The sequence below is a fragment of the Pan paniscus genome, chromosome 11, assembly GCF_029289425.2.
Source record: "Pan paniscus chromosome 11, NHGRI_mPanPan1-v2.0_pri, whole genome shotgun sequence".
Lineage (NCBI taxonomy): Eukaryota > Metazoa > Chordata > Mammalia > Primates > Hominidae > Pan > Pan paniscus.
The window spans coordinates 27704361-27730741 of NC_073260.2; the positions used below are offsets into that span (position 1 = coordinate 27704361).

At 35.0% G+C, this 26381-nt stretch overlaps 1 protein-coding gene across 4 annotated transcripts in view; it reads left to right on the forward strand.

The window, feature by feature from the left end:
* The window catches only part of SHOC1 (shortage in chiasmata 1), a 115773-nt gene that overhangs the window by 69182 nt on the left and 20210 nt on the right, over window positions 1-26381 (forward strand). For 3 of the 4 annotated variants that reach the window (XM_055117251.3, XM_034967985.3, XM_003810863.6), the window contains 11 exons: window positions 2001-2120; window positions 3328-3504; window positions 7622-7726; window positions 11278-11456; window positions 12727-12799; window positions 17968-18037; window positions 19147-19325; window positions 20527-20644; window positions 21894-22005; window positions 23670-23791; window positions 25849-25942. In XM_055117251.3, the coding sequence (XP_054973226.1) occupies window positions 2001-2120; window positions 3328-3504; window positions 7622-7726; window positions 11278-11456; window positions 12727-12799; window positions 17968-18037; window positions 19147-19325; window positions 20527-20644; window positions 21894-22005; window positions 23670-23791; window positions 25849-25942 (1349 nt within the window). The remainder of the gene's footprint in view (window positions 1-2000; window positions 2121-3327; window positions 3505-7621; window positions 7727-11277; window positions 11457-12726; window positions 12800-17967; window positions 18038-19146; window positions 19326-20526; window positions 20645-21893; window positions 22006-23669; window positions 23792-25848; window positions 25943-26381) is intronic. The other variant, XM_055117252.3, reaches the window with a different exon arrangement.

A 26381-nucleotide genomic window follows, 5' to 3' on the forward strand; every position in this document is an offset into this window, starting at 1 on the left:
ATATTATCAACAGAAAGTGAGGGAAAGCAGCAAGAAATGAGGAAATGTAAAAAAGAATAAAAATAGAAAAGATAACAAAATTCTGAAATCTTTAAATATTATTTTATCTTTTCTTATTTAAAAAATTAGCCATTCATTTACTAAACAATTAAAAGAACATTAATGTTATGAGGGAATGCTTCTGTACTCCTGATGTTTCCTCAATTAAGTGTTAAGTTCCTGGCCTCTTTGCCTTTTTATACATCTCTCCAGAGGGGATGGAAAGAATGATCTGAATTGTAAGTCAAAATAATAAATTGGACATAAGCTGTGGGAATGGTTGCCCAAGAAGAACAGGAATTCTCCTTGGTTTTTCTATGTCATGACTCTTTTCTGGGCAGTGCCCCTGACCTCCCCCGCCCTCCCTGGACCCAGTGGGGTATCCTATCCCAGTCCAGCATACCCTAGGACTGGGTGGGTAACTCTGTCTAATTCTGGTGTTTAGTTAGCAAGCTCATTTGATTCTCAAACTAAATTCTATTCCCCAACTTAGCCTTTAATAGATCATACCAATGCACTCCAGCCTGGGTGACAGAGGGAGACCCTGCCTTAATATTTTGGTGTATATTTTACTTTTTGTCTTATTTTACAGTTAACTCAGAGGCAAGAAATACTATAAATTCTTAGACCCCCTCAAAAATTTTAATAATTAATATTATTTGATCATATCTATTCTAATTAGTTATGGTTAATTGAAAGTATTACTTGAAAATAGCATTTTAATCTAGTTTAGAATATAGTCCATTATTATATTTTTAACCATGTATGTAAAGATGGTAATGTGTTTCTGGAATTATTTTGTAATCATATTACTGATGGATAATACTACTATATGGTTAAAATAACTAGATTTTTATGTGTATCTGTGTTTGTGTGTAAATCCTCTATAATACTTAGGAAAGAAGAAATCCTCTGTAATACCTAGGACAGAAAAAAAACTAACATTTATTAGATACTTTGCGCCTGGCACTAAATTACATATTAGAGATAAATATGATGCTGTTGCTGACCTTGAGAAGCTCACAGTATAATAAAGTAGGTCAGATATGCAGATAGATCATTTCAATTCAATGTGGCAAGTACCAGTAAAGAAGTCTTCACAGAGTGCTGAAGAAACAAAAGGAGGAGCCCTTTGCTGGCCTGGAAGTAGGGTGGGCAGTTACATATGACTTTTTTTAGAAGATGCCTGAGACCTGCAGGGTGCAGCAGTAAGACTAGGCCCAGGTCAGGCATGGTAGCTCATGCCTGTAATCCCAGCACTTTGGGTAGGCAGATCCCTTGAGCCCAGGAGTTTGAGACCAGCCTGGACAACACAGGGAGACCCTATCTCTACCAAAATAATAATAATAATAAATTTAAAAAATAAATTAGCCCAGGATGGTGGTGCATGCCTGTGCTCCCAGCTACTTGGGAGGCTGAGGTGGGAGGATTGCTCAAGCCCAAGAGGTCAAGGCTGCAGTGAGCCCTGATCATACCAATGCATTCCAGCCTGGGTGACAGAGGGAGACACTGTCTTAAAAAAAAGAAAAGAAAAAGAATTGCCTGGTTAAAAAAAGATGGAAATAGGGAAGGTTTGGGACAGAGGAGAGGGTTAGTAGTAGAAGAAAGGGTATGTGGAAAGTCACAGAGAAATTATGTAGAACGGTACATACCTTCTGTGTCAGAAGCTGTACTTGGTGTTTAAAGCAGATATATTTATCCATATTTTACATATGAGGAAACTGAGTCAGAACTGAGTTCAAAATACTGATCTGATACCAAAGGTTTTTCCATTTTTACCATTCATCTTCCTACCTAGCAGTGTTAGTTCCATTGATCTGAATAGTTGTTCACTTTAATACTGATGTGTTTCAATGAAGAAATTTAACAACCGTGATCATATTTTAGAAAAAAATTAAGGTAAAACAACATTAAGTTTCTCTTGAACAACAAAAATTTATATTTTTTATTGGAATTTCAAGATAAAGAAGCATGTTCTTTGACACTTCAAGAAGAAAGTCCTATTGTTCATATTAATAAAACCCTGGAGGAAATAAATCAGGAAAGGGGAACAGATAATGTCATTGAAATTCAAGCGTCAGGTATGTTATATGCTTTTAAAATGCATTTCAGATTTGCTTAGTTTGAAAGTCCTTTCCTAGATAGCTAGGACATACCTCATTTTCCATGTCATTTTCTTCACTTGTTTCAGATATTTCTTTATTCCACTCCTACTTTCAAGTTATATCCCAACCTGGAATGCCCTGTTCACTACCCCTGCCTCTCCCCATTGCCCTACCCAAGCAACTCAGTGTTATTTCTTCTTTCATTTAAACTGCGGCTGCTTCCCTATATCAATCTGAGAACAACTGTACCTCCTCGGACTCTTCTGCCCAGTCTGGAAAATGAACTGCTAATCATGCTCTCTCTGTTCTGTTACCTGCTATCAGAGTGATGTAAATAAGTTTCTATTGATTCCTATATTGATTTTTTTTGTTATGCTATAAAGAAGAGTATTCTTTGACTCCTAAAGAACAACCTGCTTAAGAACATCAGATTCATTATTAAAATCAATAAGGAAATATGACCCAGGTTCTCAAGTATCTTTTCATTCTTTTGGTCTCTAGATGATTATGCAAATCTTTAAATAATGTTATTCTAGTGATAACTGGAAAAAATTTTTCATTGTTTGGCTTAAGATCATATGCTAACAGTGGAGAATGGCAAAGAAAAAAATGCAGTTCACGTTATATGGGTCTTTATATTTGCCATGTCAAGTTAATTATGGAATAAATCCTCTCTAATAAATAATATAGGCCAGGCGCGGTGGCTCACACCTGTAATTCCAGCACTTTGGGAGGCCGAGGTGGGCGGATCATGAGGTCAAGAGATCGAGACCATCCTGGACAATATGATGAAACAAAAATTAGCTGGGCATGGTGGTGCACGCCTATAGTCCTAGCTACTCAGGAGGCTGAGGCAGGAGAATAGCTTGAATCTGGGAGGCGGAGGTTGCAGTGAGCCGAGATGGCGCCACTACACTCCAGCCTGGCAACAGAGCAAGACTCTGTCTCAATGAATAAATAAATAAATAATATAGCCATAAAATTATATAATTCCATGTTTGTTTTTATTAGTTTATTTAGAATAAATATCTTAAAATAAGTTTTTATACAATCTCATTATTTTTAACTCAGAAAATAATTCAGATAGAAGTTCGGATCTCCACGAAATAACATTTAATTGGTTCATCAAAAAGAGCATACCATCTTTATTAAAACACTGCCATTAATGCTTTTATTTTTACAGATAGCCAGTGCCAAGCATTTTGCCTCCTCGAAGCAGCAGCTTCTCCTATCTTAAAAAACCTTATATCCTTGTGTACCCTCCCTACTGCTAATTGGAAATTTGCCACTGTTATTTTTGACCAAACAAGGTTTCTCTTAAAGGAACAAGAAAAAGTAGTAAGTGATGCTGTTCACCAAGGTGAGTGCAAATAAAAGTCACATTATTTAAAAAGATATGCTTAGAAATTATTGTATCAAATTAGTAAAAATTGGGTATAGAAGATTCAGAAATTAGTCATAGATGGTGGCATGACTGTAACTCAGCTTGTGATACCCAGCCAAACCAATACTGGAGGATCAGCTAAGTAGAGAAAAAGGTAAGAAATATCACCTGGCATTGCTTCTCAGTGAAGCTCCTAATTGACATATATTACTTGACAGATTCCTATTGCAGAAATTAAATTAACTTTATTATTGTCAGCATATGAACCACTCAGTCTCCTCCCAAAAAAGGAGGTCAAAAACTAGATTAATTAAAGTCAATCCTAGACTTTTTATTTCTGCCAAGATGGAGTAACAGGGACTAGATTTACCCTCCTACCAGAAATAACAACAAAAAAGACAAAGATAAAATACATTAAACCAGTTTTTAAGACCCTGGACATCAGGCAATGAAGAACAGTGGTTCCTGAGAGAGAGGAAATGAGCCCTACCATTACCCTAGCTAACTGCCTTGAAAGAATTGGCAGGCTATGGTGTAGGGAGAGTTACCTGAGGCAGAACCTGGTAGACAATTTAAGTTGAGGAAACAGGAGGTAAGAGTCCAGGGAGACCAAGACAGATAAGAGTTCAAAATAGAATGTTAGAGAGCAGAGAGCTTCGCACAGAGAGTATAGAATTGTGCAGAGCCTCTCCCTCGAGTATTCAGCAGATGATTGATCAAAGAATATATGTGAGGTGGCCAGGTGCAGTGACTCATGCCTGTAATCCCAGCACTTTGGGAGGCCAAGGCGGGTGGATCATCTGAGGTCAGGAGTTCGAGACCAGCCTAGCCAACATGGTGAAACCCCATCTCTACTAAAAATGCAATAATTAGCCTGGTGTGGTGGCGGGCACCTGTAATCCTGGCTATTTGGGAGGCTGAGGCAGGAGAATCGCTTGAACCTGGGAGGCAGAGGTTGCAGTGAGCTGAGATCACACCACTGCATTCCAGCCTGGGTAACAGAGTGAGACTTCATCTCAAAACAAAAACAAAAACAAACAAACAAAGAATATATGTGAGGAAACTACCTGAAGTTGGAGAAACAAACCATCTGAAAGGACTAGAGGGACTACTATGCTGCATTCACACAGGGCAGGAATAGTGGCTGTTCCCACCAGCTAGACTAGAAAAACTCGTAATTCATAGAGGATTAAGGAGAATACTCAGAAAAATCTTGCCTCAGTAGTGGGGGATAATTATCCCTAGACTTAGCACTGCTCTGAACCTGCCTAACAAATCACAAAGCAATACCCCAAGGATCAAACTATCTCCAAGGAACTTAGTTGCATCCCATCATAAAGCACAAGAGGATTGATATGAATACAAGAATACCCAACAAGGTAACAGTCACAATGTCTGGCATCCAATAAGATCATGAAGTATACAAAGAGGCAGGAAAGTACAATCCATAATGAGAATAATAAATCAAAACAAACCCAGAATCAACAAAGACATTAGAATGACCAGAAAAGGACACTGATACTTCTTATTACTGTTTTCTGTATGTTTGAAAAGTTAGAGACATTTAAAAAGACCTAAATCAAACTTCTAGAGTCTAAACTGCAATGCATGAGATGAAAAATATAGTGGGTGCGATTAATGGCAGATTAAATGTTGCAGAAGAAAAAATTAGTTAACTTGAAAGCACAGTAATAGAAACAATCACTCTGCAAAAACTGTAAAGCATGAAAGAATGAAAAAGAAATAAAAGAAGGCATCAGTAGGCTATGGAACAACTTAAAGTAGCCTAACATACTGTAATTAGCATTCTCAAAAGAGTGGAGAAAAGAGAGTAAATGGAAAAATATTTGAAGAAATAATGACTGAAATCTTTCTAAACTTAATGAAAACTACAAACCCACAGATGCAAAAATCTCAATGAACACTTAGTACAAGAGACACAAAGAAGGTCCACATAATCAAATTACTCAAAGCCAATAATAAAAAGAGAACTGTAGGAGGAGCCAGAGGAACAAAAAGACATGCCACATGCAGGAAACAAAGATAAGGGTGACATGAGATTTTTTGACATAAATAATATAAATGCAAAGACAATGAGTAACATTTTGAAAATGCTGAAAGCAAAAAACATCAACCTAGTTTTCTATGTTAGACAAAATGAGGACTTCTCTTAGAGCTCTTTCTGTCCACACGGTGGTAATCACTTCTGGGCCTTGGGCTGTTTTAGTCTAAGCCAGTAAATACAAGAAGCGGAAAAAATAGGAAACTCACCACTTGTTTGGTGGCATTTTGAAATCTGGTCTCCTTCCCCAGTCCACTTGCTACCATTTACCTTATAGAGTTTTCAGATAGCTGTTTCATGTATTCTGTTTTGTGTTTATAGTTGTATTCAGTGGAAGAGACAGGGTGGAGTGTACTTACTCCATCTTACCTGGAATCTACTTAATTTATTTTTAAAGTCTGTTTTCTAAATTCATTAAACTTAGATGTCCTATATATTTTTTAAAGGTTAACTCTCTTTTACAAATGAAAAAAAAGTTGAATCTAATCTTCTTCCATATAGAGTGCCCAGTCTTTGAGGGGAGCAACATTTTAGTCACCAAAACCGCGAGGTCACAGTAGTAGTACTGAGATAGAATACCTGATCTGAGAGGAAGGTGTTAATCCATAGTTTACTACTTGAAATACCTGAGCCACAGAAAGGCATCAAGATCAACACTTCGGGGAGCTGGCATTCTGGTAATGATTATACTGGATAGAAAAGAACAATTGTCAGCAAACTGGCCTTTATGAAAGAAGACAAGACTTATATAAAATAAAAACTCATGTCTTCTGGATATAGTTTCAGTCCTGTAATTCTCAGGTTTTAAATTAGCTGAATATGGGTTGAGCTTCTAAAGGTTTTGAACATCATTGAGCAGAATGATGATTATTATAAAATATACAGCATAACTATGCATGAAGTATAATAGAGGACAAAAAAGGGACATGGTTTTGGGTATCCAATTGGAACAATATTGCATTAATCCCGAGCAAGTGAATAGTTGTTATACTTAATATTCTTTCATTGGCCCCAGAGTTGAGATAAAACTAAGCCTACAAGTAACGATTAAGTAAACCTAGATTAAAAGAAGTCAGACCATTTCCCACAACTAGTTTCCTAGTCTGTACTCCATTTTCCAAGCATTTTTACATTTCCAGTTCCCCAAATATGTTTTCTCTGCCCTATTCTCATCTCTTGCAGGTCATGATTGACTTGTTCCCACAAGTCCTTCTAGGGGCTGAATATACTACCCATAATTGGCTTTCCCTCTTAATTCCCTACTACATATTTGCCTTGATCTTCATTGAATAGATCATCAATTTGCAAACTTTTTAGCAGAATTCTTTGTTCAAATAAATTTCATGAGATCCCAATATATGAAAAAGAAAAGTAGAGCTTCTCTGGTTAAATTGGGGCAGGAGGTCTAGAATCCCATCCTCTTGGTCTCACTTTTATATGCAGAAAAATCCAGTCTATCGTCCAAAAAAGCTCTGGAACTAAATGGAACACAATTAGGCAATAAGGCTGTCCCTGTGAGTTTATCTCTTGTTTGAGTTATACCTTTGAATAAATATTCCTAGGTGTCTACCTCCATTTCAAGGTATTTCTTCATGTTATGATCCTCTACTTTTATCTTAATCAGTTGGCAAGTTATGAATTTATTTTTATTCTTGTTTCATAACTGGGAGGTGTTGACTCTTTTTCCCAATAGCAGTAGAAATAACTGAATATTCTTTGGAAGCAACAAGGGCATGAATTCTCAGGTTAGCTGAGTTTAAATGACAGCTCTACCATTTACTCACTCACTGACCTTGGACAGTTACTTAACTTCATTAATACTATTTCCTCATTCATAAAATTTGGATCATAATAAACTTGTCTGATGGGATTGTTGTTATAGATTCAATGAAATAGCCAGCTTATATACAGCCTGGCATATAGTAAGCACTCAATAATAAATGTTAGCTCCCATTATTAGGCAGATTCTGATACATATTCTAAAACTGTAATGTATAGTCTATGTTTTAAAATACATTTTTGCTTACTTAGGTACAATTGATGAAAGAGAAATGACTTTCAAGCATGCCGCTCTCTTACATCTTCTGGTAACAATTAGAGATGTCCTTTTAACATGCAGCTTGGACACAGCATTGGGTTGGTGGGGAATATTTTATTTCCTCTTTTCTTCCTATTAAATATTTCATCTGAAATAACTTACTTTTCTGAAAAAGATACACCTTATAAGAAATGATGTAGCCTTCTTTTCTATTATACTAAGCATTACATACATTTTGACATAATTCTAATGAAATATATACATTTTATTCTGCTGGTATTCATTAAAAGAAATTGTCCTTAACACTGTCATCACCTAGAAAAATAGGTTTAGGATTCTCTAATCTAGCAGATTTGATTGTATAATCATTATCATGCATGACTTTTTAATGTGAGATTTGACATTTTGTCATAAACATTTTGGGTCCTCATTGCATTTTTGTGGCTTTGAGTCTTTGCTATGTAAAATATAACTATAAGGAGTAAGATCTTTTCCAATTTCTTTTTTAGTCATGTCTATATTAGTATATGAATTACTTGGGTAATAAAATCAAACTATTTTGAACATATTGGAATTTCTAAGATTTTGGAATTTTTTATAACCTATCAAAATTAAAATGTCTGTCTTACTACATTACTGCTTTAGGCCCCTTATTGCAAGATTATTTAGACTTTTTTTTTTTTTTTTTTGAGACAGAGTTTTGCTTTGTTGCCCAGGTAGGTGTGCAGAGGTGTGATCTCACTGCAACCTGCAACCTCTGCCTCCTGGCTTCATGCCATTCTCCTGCCTCAGCCCCCCAAGAAGCTGGAATTACAGGCACCCGCCACCATGCCTGGCTAATTTTGTATTTTTAGTAGAGACAGGGTTTCACCACGTTGGCCAGGCTGCTGTTGAACTCCTGACCTCAGGTGATCCACCCGCCTTGGCCTCCCAAAGGGCTGGGATTACAAGCGTGAGCCACCACACCCAGCCTAGACTTGTTTAACAATGGTATGTTTATGGAATTATGTTTTATAATTTAGAGTTCCTAGAACCTATTTCAAACATAAAGTAAAAATAAATTTCCTCTGATCTAAGACCCAGACATTTTCTCTTATTTATGATCCAGACATAAATATTATTTTTCTAATCCAAAGTTTTGGTAAATATTGAACAGCAGTGAATCATAAATGTACTCCCTCTAAAGCAGTGGGACCTCAGATATTCTAGATTCTGAAATTCTGTTTTAATATCATGAGTAATAACCAATCTCACTGTTTGTAGAGCTAGCAATCTATTATAGAAGCTGAGAAGCACAATGAAGTCAGGTGACTAAATAAAAGGGCATGTGACACTACACACTTATGCTTGTTTAGGTACTGTAAAGTAGGGTTCTTAGCCCCCAATCCTTACTTGTCTGAAGATGGAGACAAGACAACCTGGTCCAGTATCAACATTCAAGTGGTTTAATTGAAGAAGAAAAGAATAGCACCATGTTGGGCTTTCTAAAGATAGCTGTAGTTTAGTAATAATACTTGGCCAAGTGCATAATCTAGACAAGTACAGTATGCTCAATACTTACCAAAGCCTTGGATTAAATAAATAATATTCATGGGCTGGGTGCCATGGCTCACACCTGTAATCCCAGCACTTTGGGAGGCTGAGGTGGGCGGATCACCTGAGGTCAGGAGTTCAAAACCAGCCTGGCCAACATGGTGAAACCCTGCCTCCACTAAAAATACAAAAATTAGCCCGGCGTGGTGGTGCGCACCTGTAGTCCCAGCTACTCAGGAGGCTGAGGCAGAAGGATCACTTGAACCCGTGAGGCGCAGGCTGCAGTGAGCCAAGATTGCGCCATTGCACTCCAGCCTGGGCAAAAAGAGTGAAACTCCGTCTCAAAAAAAAAAAAAAAAAAAAAAAGGGAGAAAAGAAAGAAACAATATTTATGGAGGTTGGCTTAAACAATATTTAAGTAGTGTAGTCTATAATTTACCCTAGTTAAGTGAGACCACTGAGAGCTTTATACTTGGACTGAATTCTTTCTGTTCCTCTAAGACATGCATTTACTAAATCATACTTTGGCATTACTATTTATCTACCTTAAGGAATACCATAAAAGTAAGATTCTTGTTGGAAAACTAACTTCTTAATCTCCAGGTATCCAGCCATACGAATCATGTAGTTGCTTTGGACATTTTTAGTAGAGGGCTTTCTCTTTCCTCTATACCTCTTGAAAGCCAAGATCAAGTTAGGTTGTCCTTTCTTTCTCTCTGTATAATGGCAGAGGAAAAAAAAATCCACGGAAGTGTGGCTGCCAGAATTCTGTGTTTTCTCCTAGCTTCCAGTTTACTCCCTCTCCCAAGCTGGCAAGGTAGTGAGTTTTAGGTTCAAATAATAGCATTTCTCTTCTGGGCTTTAACCCAGAAATAAATTCAGTATTTATTATGGAATGTGATAGGTATTACAACAGAGATATATGGTAGTGGCACAAAAGATGGAGACTATTATCCTTAAGATGGATATGTTTTTAAAAAAATAAGTAGAAGTTTGCCAAGTAGATATGGTATAAAAGACTATTCTAGGCAGAATTAAGAGCCCAGAGGAATGTACCAGTGGAAATGTTGCCAACAGTTCCATGTGGTTAGATTGAAGAGGACAAGTTAGAAGGCAAGCAGGAGCTAGGCCTGGAGAAATAAGAAAAAGCCAAATCATGGAGAGCCCTTTAAGCTACACAAAAGAATTTCAGGGATGCTACTGGATTACATTTATTTTTCAAAAGGTTAATTCTCATGGCAATATGGAGAATCAGGGGGAGGTCTGAAGATGAGGCAGAAAGAACGTAAGTCAGTCTCTAAGTTGCCCATCAGTCTAGCAATTTTAATATAAAAATAGAATTAATATGCACACATACATAAAACTTGTACATAGACATTAAATTTTTTTAATTTATTATTTCATTTGTTACCCAAATTTATTATTTCATTTGTTACCCAAATATTCATTAAACACCTGATCTACATAAGTTACCATGCCAGGTGCTCTGGTGGTAACTCTGGTGAAATTCAGCAGAATCACATGGAGAGCTTTTTAGACATAGAAATCATTAGGACATAATCTAGATGTACTGAATATGAACCTTCAAGGATGAATCTATGTTTAAAAATGCCCTTAGTGAGCCTGAATGAGGCACTGCTGTTTTAGCAGCCATATGAATTAAATATGTATAAATACCACATGTTCTACCCTGAAAGAGCTTATAGGCTAAGTGATATACATAAATAAGCAGATATCAAGTACAAAAGTTGTACAGATAAAATACCAAGAAAATTCCACTTAAGTAGCAGTTCAACAGGACTTCCATGTAAATATAGATCCTGGGATTTAGGAAGAGTGCAATAGCATTCAACAAGCCAGGAGGCAGGATAGGTTATATATTTAGAGAGTGTGTAGCATATATTAATGTATATATGCAGCTTAAAAAGAGTATGTGGTACATATTTTTAAGCTTCACTCAGTTTTAAAGTTTTTATTAGTATCTTTGATCAAAATCAGAAAACAAAGGAAATTTTAACTGTCTCTGCTTTGACTTATTTTCTTTAAGCCTTTTTTACCACAGAGTTTCTTAAAAAACAAATACTTAGACAATTTTTTTCTAATTTTGCTTCAATAGGATATTTGTCGAAGGCAAAAGATATCTACAACAGCATTTTAGGCCCCTATTTGGGTGACATTTGGAGACAGCTGGAGATTGTACAGTTTATTAGGGGGAAAAAGCCTGAAACCAACTACAAGATACAAGAATTGCAATGTCAGATACTAAGTTGGATGCAAAGTCAACAGCAAATTAAGGTTAAGTATTGGAATAAAGCCGGTAAAATAATCAGTTTAAGTAAGAATTGGATGTAAGATACATTTTTGCATTTAACTTTAAAATTATGAAGTAGTCTATACTACTTAGTCCCTTGATGGTTTAGTCCTTGAATAAGGTAACAGAACAGAATCAGACCCATAGAAAGGATGATTTGCATCATTATTCATGTCTCAAATTTAAAAATACTTTACCAGTGTGGGCAACATAGTGAGACCTTGTCTCTATAAAAAAATTTTTTTAATTAGCCAGGCGTGGTGGTGTGCACCTGTAGTTCTACCTATTAGGGAGACTGAGGTGGGAGGATCTCTTGAGCCCAGGAGGGTGAGGCTGCAGTGAGCCATGATTGTTCCACTGCACTCCAGCCTGGGCAAAAGAGCCAGACCCTGTCTCTAAATAAATAAACAAACTTTAATTTTTATTATGCATAGTTTTCCTATGGATTGGTTCTCCAATTGTCAGAAATTTTGTCTAGTACTTATATAAGTCCATGAAAGTATACATAATAATAGAACTCAATGATTTATTTTAAAATACCAAGCCAGAATCTCATATGATTCCACCAAAACAAATATTTACTTTATGCCTCGGATTACATTCACAATTATTTGCCTACCCTACATCAGCATATAAAGGTTGCATTAATGAAGTTTTAACAGAAATTGCTTTTTAAAATCTTATCAAGCAGAAAAGCATTTCAAATAGTTTACACTAAAAATCCAGATATAAATTGTGGCCTTTTTCTGATTTTTCGTTCTGTGCCTCCTATTTCTTAACCGCAACTTTATAGTTTCTTGGGTAATAACTTTCTTAAGTCATTAAAATAATTTAATCTAAGTGAGAAATTTTAAATTGAAACTGATTTGCTCTCCCACCTCTCCCCCACAAAACTGTAATGGTAAGTAGCAAAATATAGCAGCAGATCACGGGTTTTCTCCAACAAATTTAAAATGTGAGTTGAATTTAACACTAACAGAGACAACCTATGTATTGATAGTCACATATGTGGGGATACTTGAAGAATGCTAAGAATGCCCTACCCCAAAATATTTTCTTCACTGATATTTGATCTTACCAGAATATATTCCTTGAGTTTAAGTATTGACATTTTTTACAACAGAAATATTTGCTTTGTAATCTTATTGTCATTAGTTTCATAGAACCAATTAAAGTTTGTTATTTTGTCACTGTATCAAAACTGTGAAAAAGAAAAATCATCCACATATATATGAAATTTTTATTTTTGACTAGGTACTGATTATAATAAGAATGGACTCAGATGGTGAAAAACATTTTCTCATTAAAATTCTTAACAAAATAGAAGGTAAGCAGTTTTAAATTATGCTTCATTTGATAACAAATGCTTGAACTTATAAAAGTGTATTGATCTAACCAGCTTTTAAAATTAAGACATAATTAACATAGCATGAAATTCACCCTTTGAAAGCGTATAACTCATTGGGATCTAACCAGCTTTTAAATCAGTCTGGACTATAAGTTTGCAGTATAAATACACTACAAGGTGTTTATATGTATTTGTTATTACTAATAATTGACAATTTTATTGATTGCCTACTAGTTGCTAAATAATATTAGCTACTTACAATTCTATGAATAGGTTTTATTAACTCAGTTTTACAAATAAAGAAACTAAAGTTCATGCTAAAGGTGATGTAGCATGCCAAATCTCACAGGTAGTTAGGGAGTCAGGATTTGAACCTAGGACTCTCGTTTTAGTATCATTCTTCAACTCTCAATTCTTCAGTTCTCTTGTCTGTTTTCCTCACTTACTACACTTTTCTACCCACTACTGCCCCTTCTGTCAACCCTTTCCACTTGGTGCTGTAGAATCCATTGCTTGTTATGCAAACTCTTCTCTATCTTCATCTCCTTTGTCTTAACTGAAGCCCAACTTTCTCCGCATGATACTACTTCCTCTCATATAAAAGCTGATAATTTTCTCTACATATATATACCTCATAGAGATGAGAAAGCCATTTCTTGCTTTCCATTATCATTTTCAAAACATTATTCCTCCACCTTTGAGGCTGTGCCATATTGCCATACCATTCTCTACCACTTATCATCTACTAACCACCTGGTCATTTCCCATCATCCATGGACAATTGTGTACCTAGCTCATGGTATTCTTTACACTTCTAGTCCTGTCATTATTCTAGGTGTCTTTAATGTTTCTAATGTGAATGATTTATTCAACACCCTGGCCTTATAGTTTCACTGGCATCCACAACAAAAATTATATTCATCTTCAGTTCCTTGGCTATTCCATTGAACTTGTGGTAATGCAGAACTGTCCTACCTCTGAACTTTAAATTCTAATACATTGCTCTTTGTCTATACCTATAGCTCTTTCATGATCTTCAACATCTTAGAGATCTATAATCCACTAGCTACTTTTTTGTTTCATCTCCTTTTCTTTCCAGACTCAGTGATTTGACCTATCACTTTAATCAGACTTATGCTTCTATTGTACTTTTCATTTAAACCTCAACCCTGAATCAATCAATTCATTTAACTTCTCTATTCCTACACCTGAGATGGTGAGCACTATTGGAGAGAATCACATAGTCATATAGATTGGTACTACTACAAACTCACAAACTCATGCCCTCTAAATTTACCTGGGCTCTTAAGACGTCTTAACAATCTTTTTATATATTCTTAGTTCCACTCCTATTTTCTGAATGACTATACAAAAAACCCCTACTATATTACCCATCCTTTCATTTTTTGGAAGGGAATTGTGCCTTCTAATTTTCATTAATCATTTAAGTATCCTCCTCAGTTTCCTTCCCTACCATTGTTGTAGAAAAACCAGGCTCTTGTCACATGACCAGAAAAGATTAGGCTCGCAGACACTTTGAAGAGTAAGGAGCAGAATTTATTTGGTAAAAAAGAAAAAACTCAGCAAAGCGAGAGGGGTTCCTGTTAATAGACCCCCATCTCACAGATTGAATCCCAGGTTACCACACAGGAAGAGGACAGGAGAGGATCCTCCCTCCTGCAAGTGGCAGGAACTTCCCAAGGCCTCATCCCGTCTTCCCAGTGCGCAGGTGTGCATTATTCAGAAAGAATCAATCAAGAAAGGTTGGGCTTCATCCAGGACCAGCAGTCTGGTTTTTCAGCCTTCAGGCTGCTTTAGGCTTGAAGGAGGGGTTTCGCCGGGGGACCATTGGCTGCCTCCTGTCTCTATCACCATTTACAGACTTACCACTTACCTGCATTTCTCTCTGTTCTTTATCCTTTCCTCTTTTCTCTATAGAAATGAACCTCCCTTTGAAGACCAATCTTTCACTTGTGCTTTGGATACCATCTCCTCCTACAGTCTCAAGCACTTTGTTCCATCAGTTATTTCCTAGCCCAACCTTTCTCTCTAATTACTCTTTTCCTTAATGTTTAAGCCCTTCAGTCTTAAAAATAAAATAAAACACCACTGTCAACTTATGTCACCCTTTGGTTACCGTTTCTCTTCCTTCTATAAGCTGCATCTTTTGCCATCTTCATCTCCTAAAATAGTTCTTTACTCTTACCTTACCAAACTATCATGCTGTTTCATATTTCTATGCCTTTATACCTCTTGTTCCTGCTATAAGAATATTATTCCCCCTTTGTTAGGAAGCTAACTCCTACACATTTTTAAAAAATTAATTAAAACATTTGTTCAGGAAGGCTTGATTTCAATGCTTTTCCTCTGTGCTCTCAGGCCATTATGTGCATACTTCTAAGGCACCACTTCCCACCCCAGGCTATAAGGGTGTTATCACCCTTAGAAATGATCCTCTTATCTGTTTTCCTCACTAAAATGTCTGCTTTTGGGGGATTCAGATCATACCCTAATTTTTATTCCCAGCAATCAGGAAAATGCCCACAACATAGAAGGCACTTGATAAAAGTTTATTGAACAAATGAATGTGCCAATTAGTGCCTCTCTATATACCTAGTACACACTAAAACTAGTGAAAAAGACTGAACCGAAATATACAAATATAGCCCATAGATCTGCTCATCGGTGCAGGAAGTTAACTAATATTTTAAATTATGGTAATGTGAGAATGGAAAGGTCTCTCAAGCAGAGTCTTATAAGGTGCTATTTCTTAACGAAGTTATCATGTATCTAGAGTCCAGATTTGTAAACTTGGATCTTATTATTTCATTCAGTTTTCCAATCCTGGGAAGATGATTTGTATCCACCAAATTCATAAGATCCTTACTAGTACCAAAATGTTAGAGCAATAGTTAACAGTTATGGGGCTGAGACTACCACAGTTGTCTGTAATCAGGGTAATTGGAAACATTTTTTTAAAAAATCAGGAAAGTGCTGAGCAATGTTTGCACTATAAAAGAAAGGGATTTGGATAACCAAAGGAGTGTTTTTGTGAAGAACCTGAGGAAATATGCCTGCTCCACAGAGAAGAATATTTAAACACTCAGTGGGACACCTTCTCCTTTGATGTTACTGAAGATACACTGACAGATTTTTTTTTAGTTTTAGTTTTTGTGGGAACATAGTAGGTGTATAAATTTATGGGGCACATGAGATGTTTTGATACAGGCATGCAATGTGAAATAAGCCCATTATGGAGAATCCCCTCCATCCCCTCAAGCATTTATCCTTTGAGTTACAGACAACTCAGTTACACTTTTTACTTTAAAATGTACAATTAAGTTATTACTGACTATAGTCACCCTTATTGACAGATTATTACTCTGTATCACATATCTGGGTTTCATGCTGAATACTCCTGTCTCTTTTGGCATTCAGGATTATGTAATCAATGAGCTTGTTATCTTCATTTCAACAAGGTCTACTGACACAAAAATTTTGAGTCTATAAACTGGAAGATGTTTTTACTCTTTTTCAGAGTGGCAATTATCTTCAGTTTCTGGAAGCAAGGCTTTTTTTTTTCTGCCTAGTGTTGGAAAGTAAAAACGTATTTCTGTTTTCTATGCGTTTGTAAGATCTAGTACTGCACTTACCAAGTAATTAATCTGCTTTGGGATCATAGCAAATACAATCATTTAAGCAGATTAGGTTTGTTTGTTTTTTGTTTTGTTTTGTTTTTTTGAGTTTCACTCTTGTTGCCCAGGCTGGAGTGCAATGGCACGATCTCGGCTTACTGCAACCTCTGCCTCCCAGATTCAAGCCATTCTCCTGCCTTACCCTCCCGGGTAGCTGGAATTACAGGCCTGCGCCACCATGCCCAGCTAATTTTGTATTTTTTTAGTAGAGACAGGGCTTCGCCATGTTGGCCAGGCTGGTCTCGAACTCCTGACCTCAGGTGATCCACCCATCTCGGCCTCCCAAAGTGCTGGGATTACAGGTGTGAGCCACTGCACACAGCCAGATTAGGTTTTAAATAGAAGAATCACCTTATGAATTATAAAAGAGAAATAGTACTCACTTCTTATCACTACCAGAACTATTGTCATGTCAAGTAAAGTTATATGAAATTATTAACCATTACTCCATTATTATTATATCACACCTTCGTCAACTTTATGGTTGAAAAAATACACTAATAGAGTATATAATTTATTTGAACTAGAATTAGCCATTCTTGAATCAATTATGTCTACCAAAAATAAATTGTGTGGATGGGTACAGAATATTTTGAAATTTATTATATTTTGTTTAAACATTAGTAAAATAAGAAATTTAAAGTATGAGAAGCAAGAGTGAATCTAAGAAACAGTTCCCAATAAGTGTTCTGCTTCTAAATACTCAGTAGAAAGAGAATAAAGGCATTCCTATTACATTGAAATACAGTCTCTTATTTAGTTATGTACTTAAATTTTTGGCTAGAGAACAAAGATAAAATCCACCCTGATATTTAGCAAAACAAAATTAACTGCATAGGATTGGTGAGTGTTTAATTTGCTTACTTTAAAATTAAGTTTCTATGGGGTGCGGTGGCTCGTGCCTGTAATCCCAGCACTTTGGGAGGCTGAGGTGGGGGTTCACTTGAGGTCAGGAGTTTAAGACCAGCCTGACCAACATGGTGAAACCCTGTCTCTACTAAAAATACAAAAATTGGCTGGGCATGGTGGCAGGCACTTGTCATCCCAGCTTCTTGGGAGGCTGAGGCAGGAGAATTCTTTCAACCCAGGAGGCGGAAGTTGCAGTGAGCCAAGATCGCACCACAGAACTCCAGCCTGGGTGACAGAGCGAGACTCTGTCTCAAAAAGAAAAAAAAAATTAAAAATTAACAAAAATAAGTTTTTAATCAATTTTATTATTTTATATAATAAATTTAGAATTTCCATGCTGTATGTATACACACAAGAGAAATATTGGTTATGGTTCAAAGTTTCTGATATGCTAAACTTAGAAAAATAATCTAGCAAATTGTATTTTAAGCAGTTTTGTTATTCACAGATTTTTAATTCATTTTTATGGTAATGAAATATATGACATACCAAAAATATGTATCTGAACAAGACACTGAAAAAAATTATTCTTTTTTCCAACAGGTTTAACACTGACTGTCCTTCATTCAAATGAAAGAAAAGATTTTCTGGAATCTGAAGGTGTTTTAAAGGGGTAAAAATTCATTCCTTCATCTGTGAGGAACAAACGTACCAGTTTCACAGGAAAAGCAAAATCTTCCTAGAAGTTAACTTTAAAAATTTAACAAAATCTGAAATTAAGCAATGCCTCTACCCTCTTCCTGAAAAATGCTTTACATAGGGCACTTTAATTCTGATCATTGTCCTGTGTATTATATGTTATTGGTGTCCAGAAATTTAATTCAATCTTATTTTAATATCCCCAAATAATAATAATAATATTGTTATTGTAGTACAGAAGTGCCTATTTAGAGTATATTTCTACCAGTTTCTTTGCTCAGCATTGTTTTTTACATCTTCTTTCTTCAGGGTTCTCCTTCCTGAAGTATATCCTTTAGAAATTCTTTCAGTAAGGGCCTGCTAATAATAAATCAAGTGTTGAATTGTGTAAAACTCTTTATTTTGCCTCATTTTACAAGAAATTATTTTTTTCAAATATTGGGATCCAAATAATGTTTAAAATGTAAATCAAATAGAAGCCCATAAAAACTGGACATAGGTACTTTTTAACTTTTTATCTAGATTGCTCTAGATAGCAGCAATAGAGAATTTTAATTATAGTAGGTGGTATGTTTTATGAGATTTGAAAATGTTTATGAAATTTTATTAGAAAAGAAAGCTAAATTTATGATATTTAAGTGTCCATCTTTTTTTTGTTGTTAAATCATTTATGAAGCCCATTAAGAAAAAAAATCCCATTTTAAAGTTGCCAGATAATATCCTATTATATAATTATCTAAGATTAAGACCTTATATTTGTAAGAAAATGAGACTGATTTTTCATGCTGATTTCTCTTATTGATAGTACTCAGGTAATAAAATCAGGCTGTCTCCCATTTGAGGATATGAAATAGGTTACAGGTTTTTATATCCTGGTATAAAAATGTATGATCATTAAGAAGAAAAATATAAAGAAATTAACACAATTGAAGAGCAAATCAACAGAAAACGCACCAGTGCCTTTCTAAGATGAGGCATAGATTAGAGAAGGATGGAACAGCCAGAAAACAGTCATCTTTTAATAGTTCAACCAAATAATAACACAAGTATAATGGCATTTTCTTGGCTCTCTTTTGTCTTTAGTATAAGTTCCTGTGTAGTTGCACATAATCAATATATTGGAGCAGATTTCCCCTGGAGTAAGTTCTCATTTGTGGTGGAATACAATTATGTGGAAGACTCTTGTTGGACTAAACACTGCAAAGAGTTGAATATTCCTTACACGGCCTTTAAAGTGATTCTTCCAGACACAGTTTTAGAAAGTAAGAATATAAGCCAAAATCCTTTTTTTGCTTTATTAGAATGAAAATTTTCTATTTTTTGTTTATGATTTATAGATAAAAATAAGCTGTGACATTAGAAGCCTTGAGTTCAACCTCTAACCCCACCACTATCTGTGTGACCTGGGGTAGTCCTTTAACTGTCTCTTACCTCGTAGTCCTCATTTGTAAAGTAAGCTTTACTAATTATATGTTTTCATTCCTTTATCTAACTTCTAAATTTTACTTATAATAGCACAAGTTTATTACATTTATATCCAATCTTAATCTGATAGCTTTTATGCAATAGTATTTTTATTGATTTTTAGGGGACAGTTGTGTAATAATATGCTAACTGATTCAGAAAATTTTAATGTGTAAAACAAATTATCTACAAATACTTAGAAGAAAGTCTAAACCACTTCATATATCACTTTATTTCTTTGTATTTGTCAGTCATGACTAAGGCTGTGAATTCTCAGATCCATAAATCTGATACATTTTGAGTATAAAATGCACTCAATGTGAGAGTGCATCTCTCTCAGTACTTGCCATCGATTATTTTCTATTCACCTCAAATATGAGTGGGAAGTCTAAATAGATTCTGAGACATTCCAACTCATTTCTAAAAATACGGTCACCATAATGGTTTATTTGGAATTGATCTTGTGTAACTATTCTTTTATAAATTACCTGTGTATATCTTTTGACCATGTATCTATTGAGGTATTTATTCTTTTCTTATTGATCTGTAAAATGTTTTCCCTATGGGTTATTGCACATAATTTAAAATCTTTATGTAAATCAGTATATGTTTAATACAGCACATGCCCAATATATACTTAAGTGAATAAAGCAAGTTTCAACATTTCAGGTAGAGAATGACCCTATTTTTTCTCTTTATTGAAGTGAGTGTACATGTGTGAGTATAAGCAAGAAAATATACTGAAAAAAGTCTGGAAATATATGCAAAACTCTGTTTTTAGTGTATAGTGGTATTAGTAAACTCTATTAACTTATTTCTAGGTAGGATAACATGGTTTTTATTTTCTTCTTCAAGCCTGTCTTTATTCTGTTTCTGATTTTTTACATTGAATATTATTTTTATACTACTCCTACTTATCCTCATGTTTAGTAAAAAAAAAGAGAAAGAGCTGGGAGATGAGAATAAAAGAGAAATATTTATAAATTTTCTCTTATTTAGGAAGCACCTTGCTGGATAGATTTGGAGGTTTTCTTTTGGAAATTCAGATTCCATATGTGTTTTTTGCATCTGAAGGACTTCTTAATACTCCAGACATACTTCAGCTGCTAGAATCCAAGTAAGTTATTGATTTCACAATTTTAACAAAAGTGTACATTATATATATATGTGTGTGTGTGTGTGTGTATATATATATTCCGATAGGCTAAATATTATGCTGTATATGTGTCTCCATGTGTCTGTGATTCAAGCCTGGAATTATATCACAAAAGAATACTTTTCCAGAGAGTTTATATCAATGTATACTTCTTTCCCTATACCACACCCTCATAATTATTGAATATTATATTTTTGGGTAATATCAATTTTATGGACAAAAATAATATTTAATTTTTGTTTAAATTCATGTTTTACTTGCATTTCTTTTGTTACCAGCAAATATGAACATTTTGTATGCTTTTTTCTGTGAATTATATGTTCATGTCTTTGAGTCATTGATAATATTGAGAATGAGTATTCTTGTTTAGAGAACTTTATTGCCTAGGAAACAGGACTGTGAAGTTCTAAATGAATTCTCAAGGTTTTAAATCTTTAGATCTAAGGTCATACCAACATTAGATGTTATAAAATCATAAAACACTTTATCATAACACACAAGTTGTCACAGGAATGTTGGACCTTGAGATCCATATCAAGGAAGGATAATTGTACTGTTACCTTAGTTAAAATGCAGATGTATGTTCCATGCTTTTGTTTTTATACATTAAGGCTGTGGAGCATTCATAGGAAACTATGAGCTTATAAAAGGTAGTTAAGGGCATGATGGTATGTACCTGTAGTACCAGCAACTTAGGAGGCTGAGATGAGAGGTTCGATTGAGCCCAGGAATTCAAGGCTACAGTGAGCCATGATAGATAGCACCACTGCACTCCAGGCTGGGCAACAGAGCTGTCTCTAAAAATAACAATATACAGTAATAAAATAAAAAGTGCTTAAAATGTAAGCCATTTTTAAGGAATAAAAAAAGGAAATTCTGATAAATGCAGAATATTTTAGTCCCATAATGTTTTGATTTCATGAATTATTATTTAAAGAGCTGGAATAAATTGGTCAAAACATTTGTAATAGTGTTACATGCAGTAACATTTAGCACAATGCCTAAGGCAACACACATCTCAGCTGATTTGTTTTATATACTGAATAAATCATAACTTTATTCTTCAAATTTTATAAAGTAGAACAAATTGACATGTAAAAGAAAAAGCATAGAAATCCAAATAACTTAACATGCAGGAAGGAACTACATCTTTTCTTAAATAATTTTATTAGCATTTCATTTTTTCACTCAAGAATATTGTATTTTACAGCTATAACATCTCACTAGTAGAGAGAGGCTGCAGTGAGTCATTGAAACTCTTTGGAAGTTCAGAGCGTTATGTAGTGGTGACAATTGATGAACACACTGCCATAATTTTGCAGGTAAAACTAGGTAGAAAATATATAAACTAAAATAGACTAAAATATATGGCTATGTAATTTGTTATTATCTTTTCTGTAGGAAGTTTAACTATAAGTGATTTCTTCTAAATTTTGCAAATGGGCCACAAGTGCTAAAATCGTCACTGTGGAAAATGACTATTATCAAACTTCTCTGATGCCTTATAGCTTTTTAACATACTTTAAGAAGATAGGGCAAATAAAGAATATTTAATATTGTATATTAACCTATTTTAAGTATATTTATAGAATAATTATAGTATTGAAAGCTTTAAAAAAGCAATTTCCAGCCACTTTTATTACAAGGAGATAGTGTATTAATTGATGATTGATAATATTGAATTTCCAATCATTCATTGCATTTCCAGTGTAAACAGGAGTTGTCTCTAAGTAAGCTAGTTTTTAGAAAGAGAATTTCTCTTCAAAAGTTCATATAGTTTGGAATTTTCTATGTATAAATTCTTGGGTGAATCTCCCTGATATGTTTGCTTGATTGGAGAATCAACTGAAAAGAAATTAATTTATTGGGGTGGGAGTGGGAGCAGAAACCAGGTTTGATGATATGCAGTATAAATATTGCTATATATTAATGGCCAATATGTGTTTTGATAAGCAAATGTTATAAGAATTATATGATGGAAAAACACAACTCTACTAGAGATTTTTAAGAGATACTGTGTCTTGTATATTTAAAGTTCTTAAACAATATTTTTCTGTTTGGCAAAACTGTTTGTTTGTTTGTTTGTTTGTTTGTTTGTTTTTAGAGATAGGGTCTCACACCATTGCCCAGCCCGGAGTGCAATGACATGATCATAGCTCACTGCAGGCTCGAACTCCTGGGCTCGAGTGATCCTCCTATCTCAGCCTCCCAAGTAGCTGGGACTACAGGCACGCTCCACCGCACCCAGCTAACTTTTTAATTTTTTGTAGGGACAGTGTTGTGCTATGTTGCCCAGGGTGGTCTTGAACTCTTGGCTTCAAGTGATCCTCTCACTTCAGCCTCCCAAAGTGCTGGGATTATAGGCATGAGCTACTGTGCCTGGCTGGCAAAACTGTTGTAATCCAATTATATAACTTATTGTTAGAGGAAGGTCATTTTTTGAATTCCTTAATGTATCAAAAATTACTTATGTTAAAGGAAAAGGAGATTCCATACCATTAGGTAGAGATTCCCAGAAAGTCCATTAACTGCTGCTTTCTCCTCTCCTCTGAATAACCATGCAGTGCACATCATCTCATAGGTTTTAAACATATTTTCTGTTGCCTTTAGAGTGACCAGATCCTAGTCCACAAAGGACTTGCATCCGCAAAGGACTAGGATCTGATTATTCCAAAGGCAATAGAAAATTGGACTAGCCTATGGCGTGCCAAACTAGGGGCACTCCATAGGCTACTTTCTTCATATCTAGGACCTTGGGAGATTCAGGAGCCTTCCTTGCTGAAGCTGTCATTAGGTGTTTTATGTCTACTGTAGCTTTTCTCCTACTACTTCCTGCATGATTTTAATTTTTCCATGAAATGGGGGCTCATACCCATGCCTCTTTTCAACTTATTTATATGTCATAGATTCTTGAAATAATGATAACATAATTTCATAGTAACTGTTCAACCTAATGAATTTTTACATTTTCTTTATTTTCTGATAGGATCTAGAAGAATTGAATTGTGAGAAGGCATCAGACAATATCATTATGAGGCTGATGGCATTATCATTACAGTACAGATATTGTTGGATAATTTTATATACCAAAGAAACATTAAATTCAGAGTAGGTAAACATTTCTTCATCCAAAGTTATGTTCGTATTTCTTAATCCTAAGTCCTCTTATTTGAATGGAAATGGCTATGCAATTTTCTGCATGCTCATCTAGTTTGCTTTAAGTCAAGGATTTTCAAGCTGGAGGTATGATCACAGGAAAACAAATTTGAATTTTGGAGATGATACGTTTCCCTGGACATTCTATGAAAGCCATCCTCCCTTCCCCCATCTCACTAAGAATTGCTGCTTTAAGTATTTTATTATTTTGTAATTCTGGACTTGTCTGATTTCTGTCTAACTACTGTACTAAATTTTTTGTATACACTTGTTATCAGGTTGGTATAAGTTCGAATATAAGAGTCTAAATACCTTGTTTTTTATTCCTCCTTCTATTAACAAATAACTTCTACCAAGTGATTTAACCTGGTTTTTCCCTTCTACCAGAACTGAAAAATAATATTTCCGGTCTAAAACCTTCATTTTGAAGAATAATAAAGGGCGTAAAGCATTTTAAGCTTTGAACTTTCCTGTAAAGCATTTTAAGCTTTATCTGGAACTTGGAAGTGTTCTGGATAAATAACTTATTTGGAAATTTTTAAAAGTTGTTTTAGATTACTGTCTACCTATGGTTCTAGTAGTGCAATTGAGGTACAAGAGAGAATAAAAGGAGATTCAAACTTATTTTTGCCCAGATTTTCATGAAAATAATTATCTAATATTCTGAGATAGTTTTATGTTCAAGATGTAAAGAGTGAATAAATATTCACAATCATATATTATAAAATATAATGATTTCAGACCTCTAGGTATCTCAGATTCATATTTTTAGAGAATTAGAACATTTAGGAAGTATCTTAATCAACTGACCAAATTAGGAAAACTGAAAATACAAAAGAAATTGTTTGAATTACGTTAGTGTTCATGCCATTAATTCTTGTTTGAGTAAGAGTGTCAGGGGTCCCTGAGACCATACTAGGTTTGATAGTTTGCTAGGAGGACTCAGTATATAGCTGTATTCATGGCTATGATTTATTATGGTGCAAAGTTACAATACAAAGCCTATAATGCAAAGTCAGCAAAGGAAAAAGGCTCATGGGGCAAAGTCCAGAGGAAACTAGGAGAAAGCTTCTAAGAGTCCTCTCCTAGTAGAGTCATACAGGATGTGCTTAACTTCCTCAGCAACAAACAGTTATAACACTTGTAAAATTTTCTCTACCAGACGAGCTCATTAGACACACATTGCCCAGGGTTTTTTTTAAGGGCTGGTCTAGTAGGCATCCTCTGCCTGGCACTTAATCAAAGTTCTAGACTCTAAGAAGAAAAGCAGATGTTCAACAGAAACTACATTGTTTGTCAACAGTTTAGGCACAGTGTTCTTATCAGCTTCTTATATGGAAACAGCGAATCTGAGAAAGAATCCAAAACAGGAAAGAAGAGCCAAGAAATAAAGAGAGCCATTATCTTGATGGTATTGTTTTGAGTCCCAGAATCCAACAATGGCTTCCTCTGGACTTCTTCGTAATACAAGCTAGTAATTTCCTCTTTGTTGCTTAGGGTACATAAAGTGGGTAAAGGTAGTAGAAATATCTACCCACCGTTCAGCACTTACATCTGACCTGCTTAGTAACCACAGAAGGAAAAGAAAAAGATGCATTTTCTAACAGTTTAGGGAATTCTGGGAGGATTCCACGTATCCTGGTTCTGGTCATGTGTCCATGTCTGAACCTGTTACTTTGACCAGGGGGATGGAGTATTCTAGTTGGCTAGGATTTGGTCATAAAGCCATCCCTGGAGTCAGGAAAGGGATGGGTTAAGTTCTTCCCACAACCCACACCTCCCCTAACACACATGTATCCCGTAGATTTGACAGTATTATTAAAGAATGGAGATGGAGATGTTTTTTCAAGAGTACAGAGTGGAAAAAAAAACCCACAAATTTGCCACACTAGTATTGTCTTAGCTAGGTTATTCTAAAAATATTATGAAATGTGGAAAACAAAATGAATTTTTAATAAATATAATCTGATATCAAATGAATAGAAAAATAGTAATATAATTCTTTGTAGGTATCCGCTTACAGAAAAGACACTTCATCACCTAGCACTGATTTATGCAGCTTTGGTTTCATTTGGGCTAAACTCTGAAGAACTGGATGTAAAGGTATTCTTTTCCTATGTGTTTCTTCATAAGTATTTTTTATAAACCAAAATTATACTCAAACTTAAGTGCCCAATGAGAAAAAAGTGTTAAGCAAATGAATTAAAAACTGTTTAAAAGCTAAAGAATAGTTTTCAAATTAATAAACATTTTATCATTATTCTGTTCCAAAAGGCTTTAATTTAATGAATTTAAAATCATGTTTCTTCTCTTTATCACTACTCAGATGTTCTCTAAACATAGCAGGATATGAATAAAAATAAATATCCCTTGATTAAAAATGTTCCTTATGAAAGATGTACTAAGCTTGTATCTGCTGTAAATGGAACTCTTAAGACATATACTAGGGTAATATATTGGTGATCTCTAATCAGTCTCTTTCCTTGGCCCCCTTTTTCAGTGTCCCGCTCTGAAATTTAGACATTTGTCCAAGTTCAGGGCT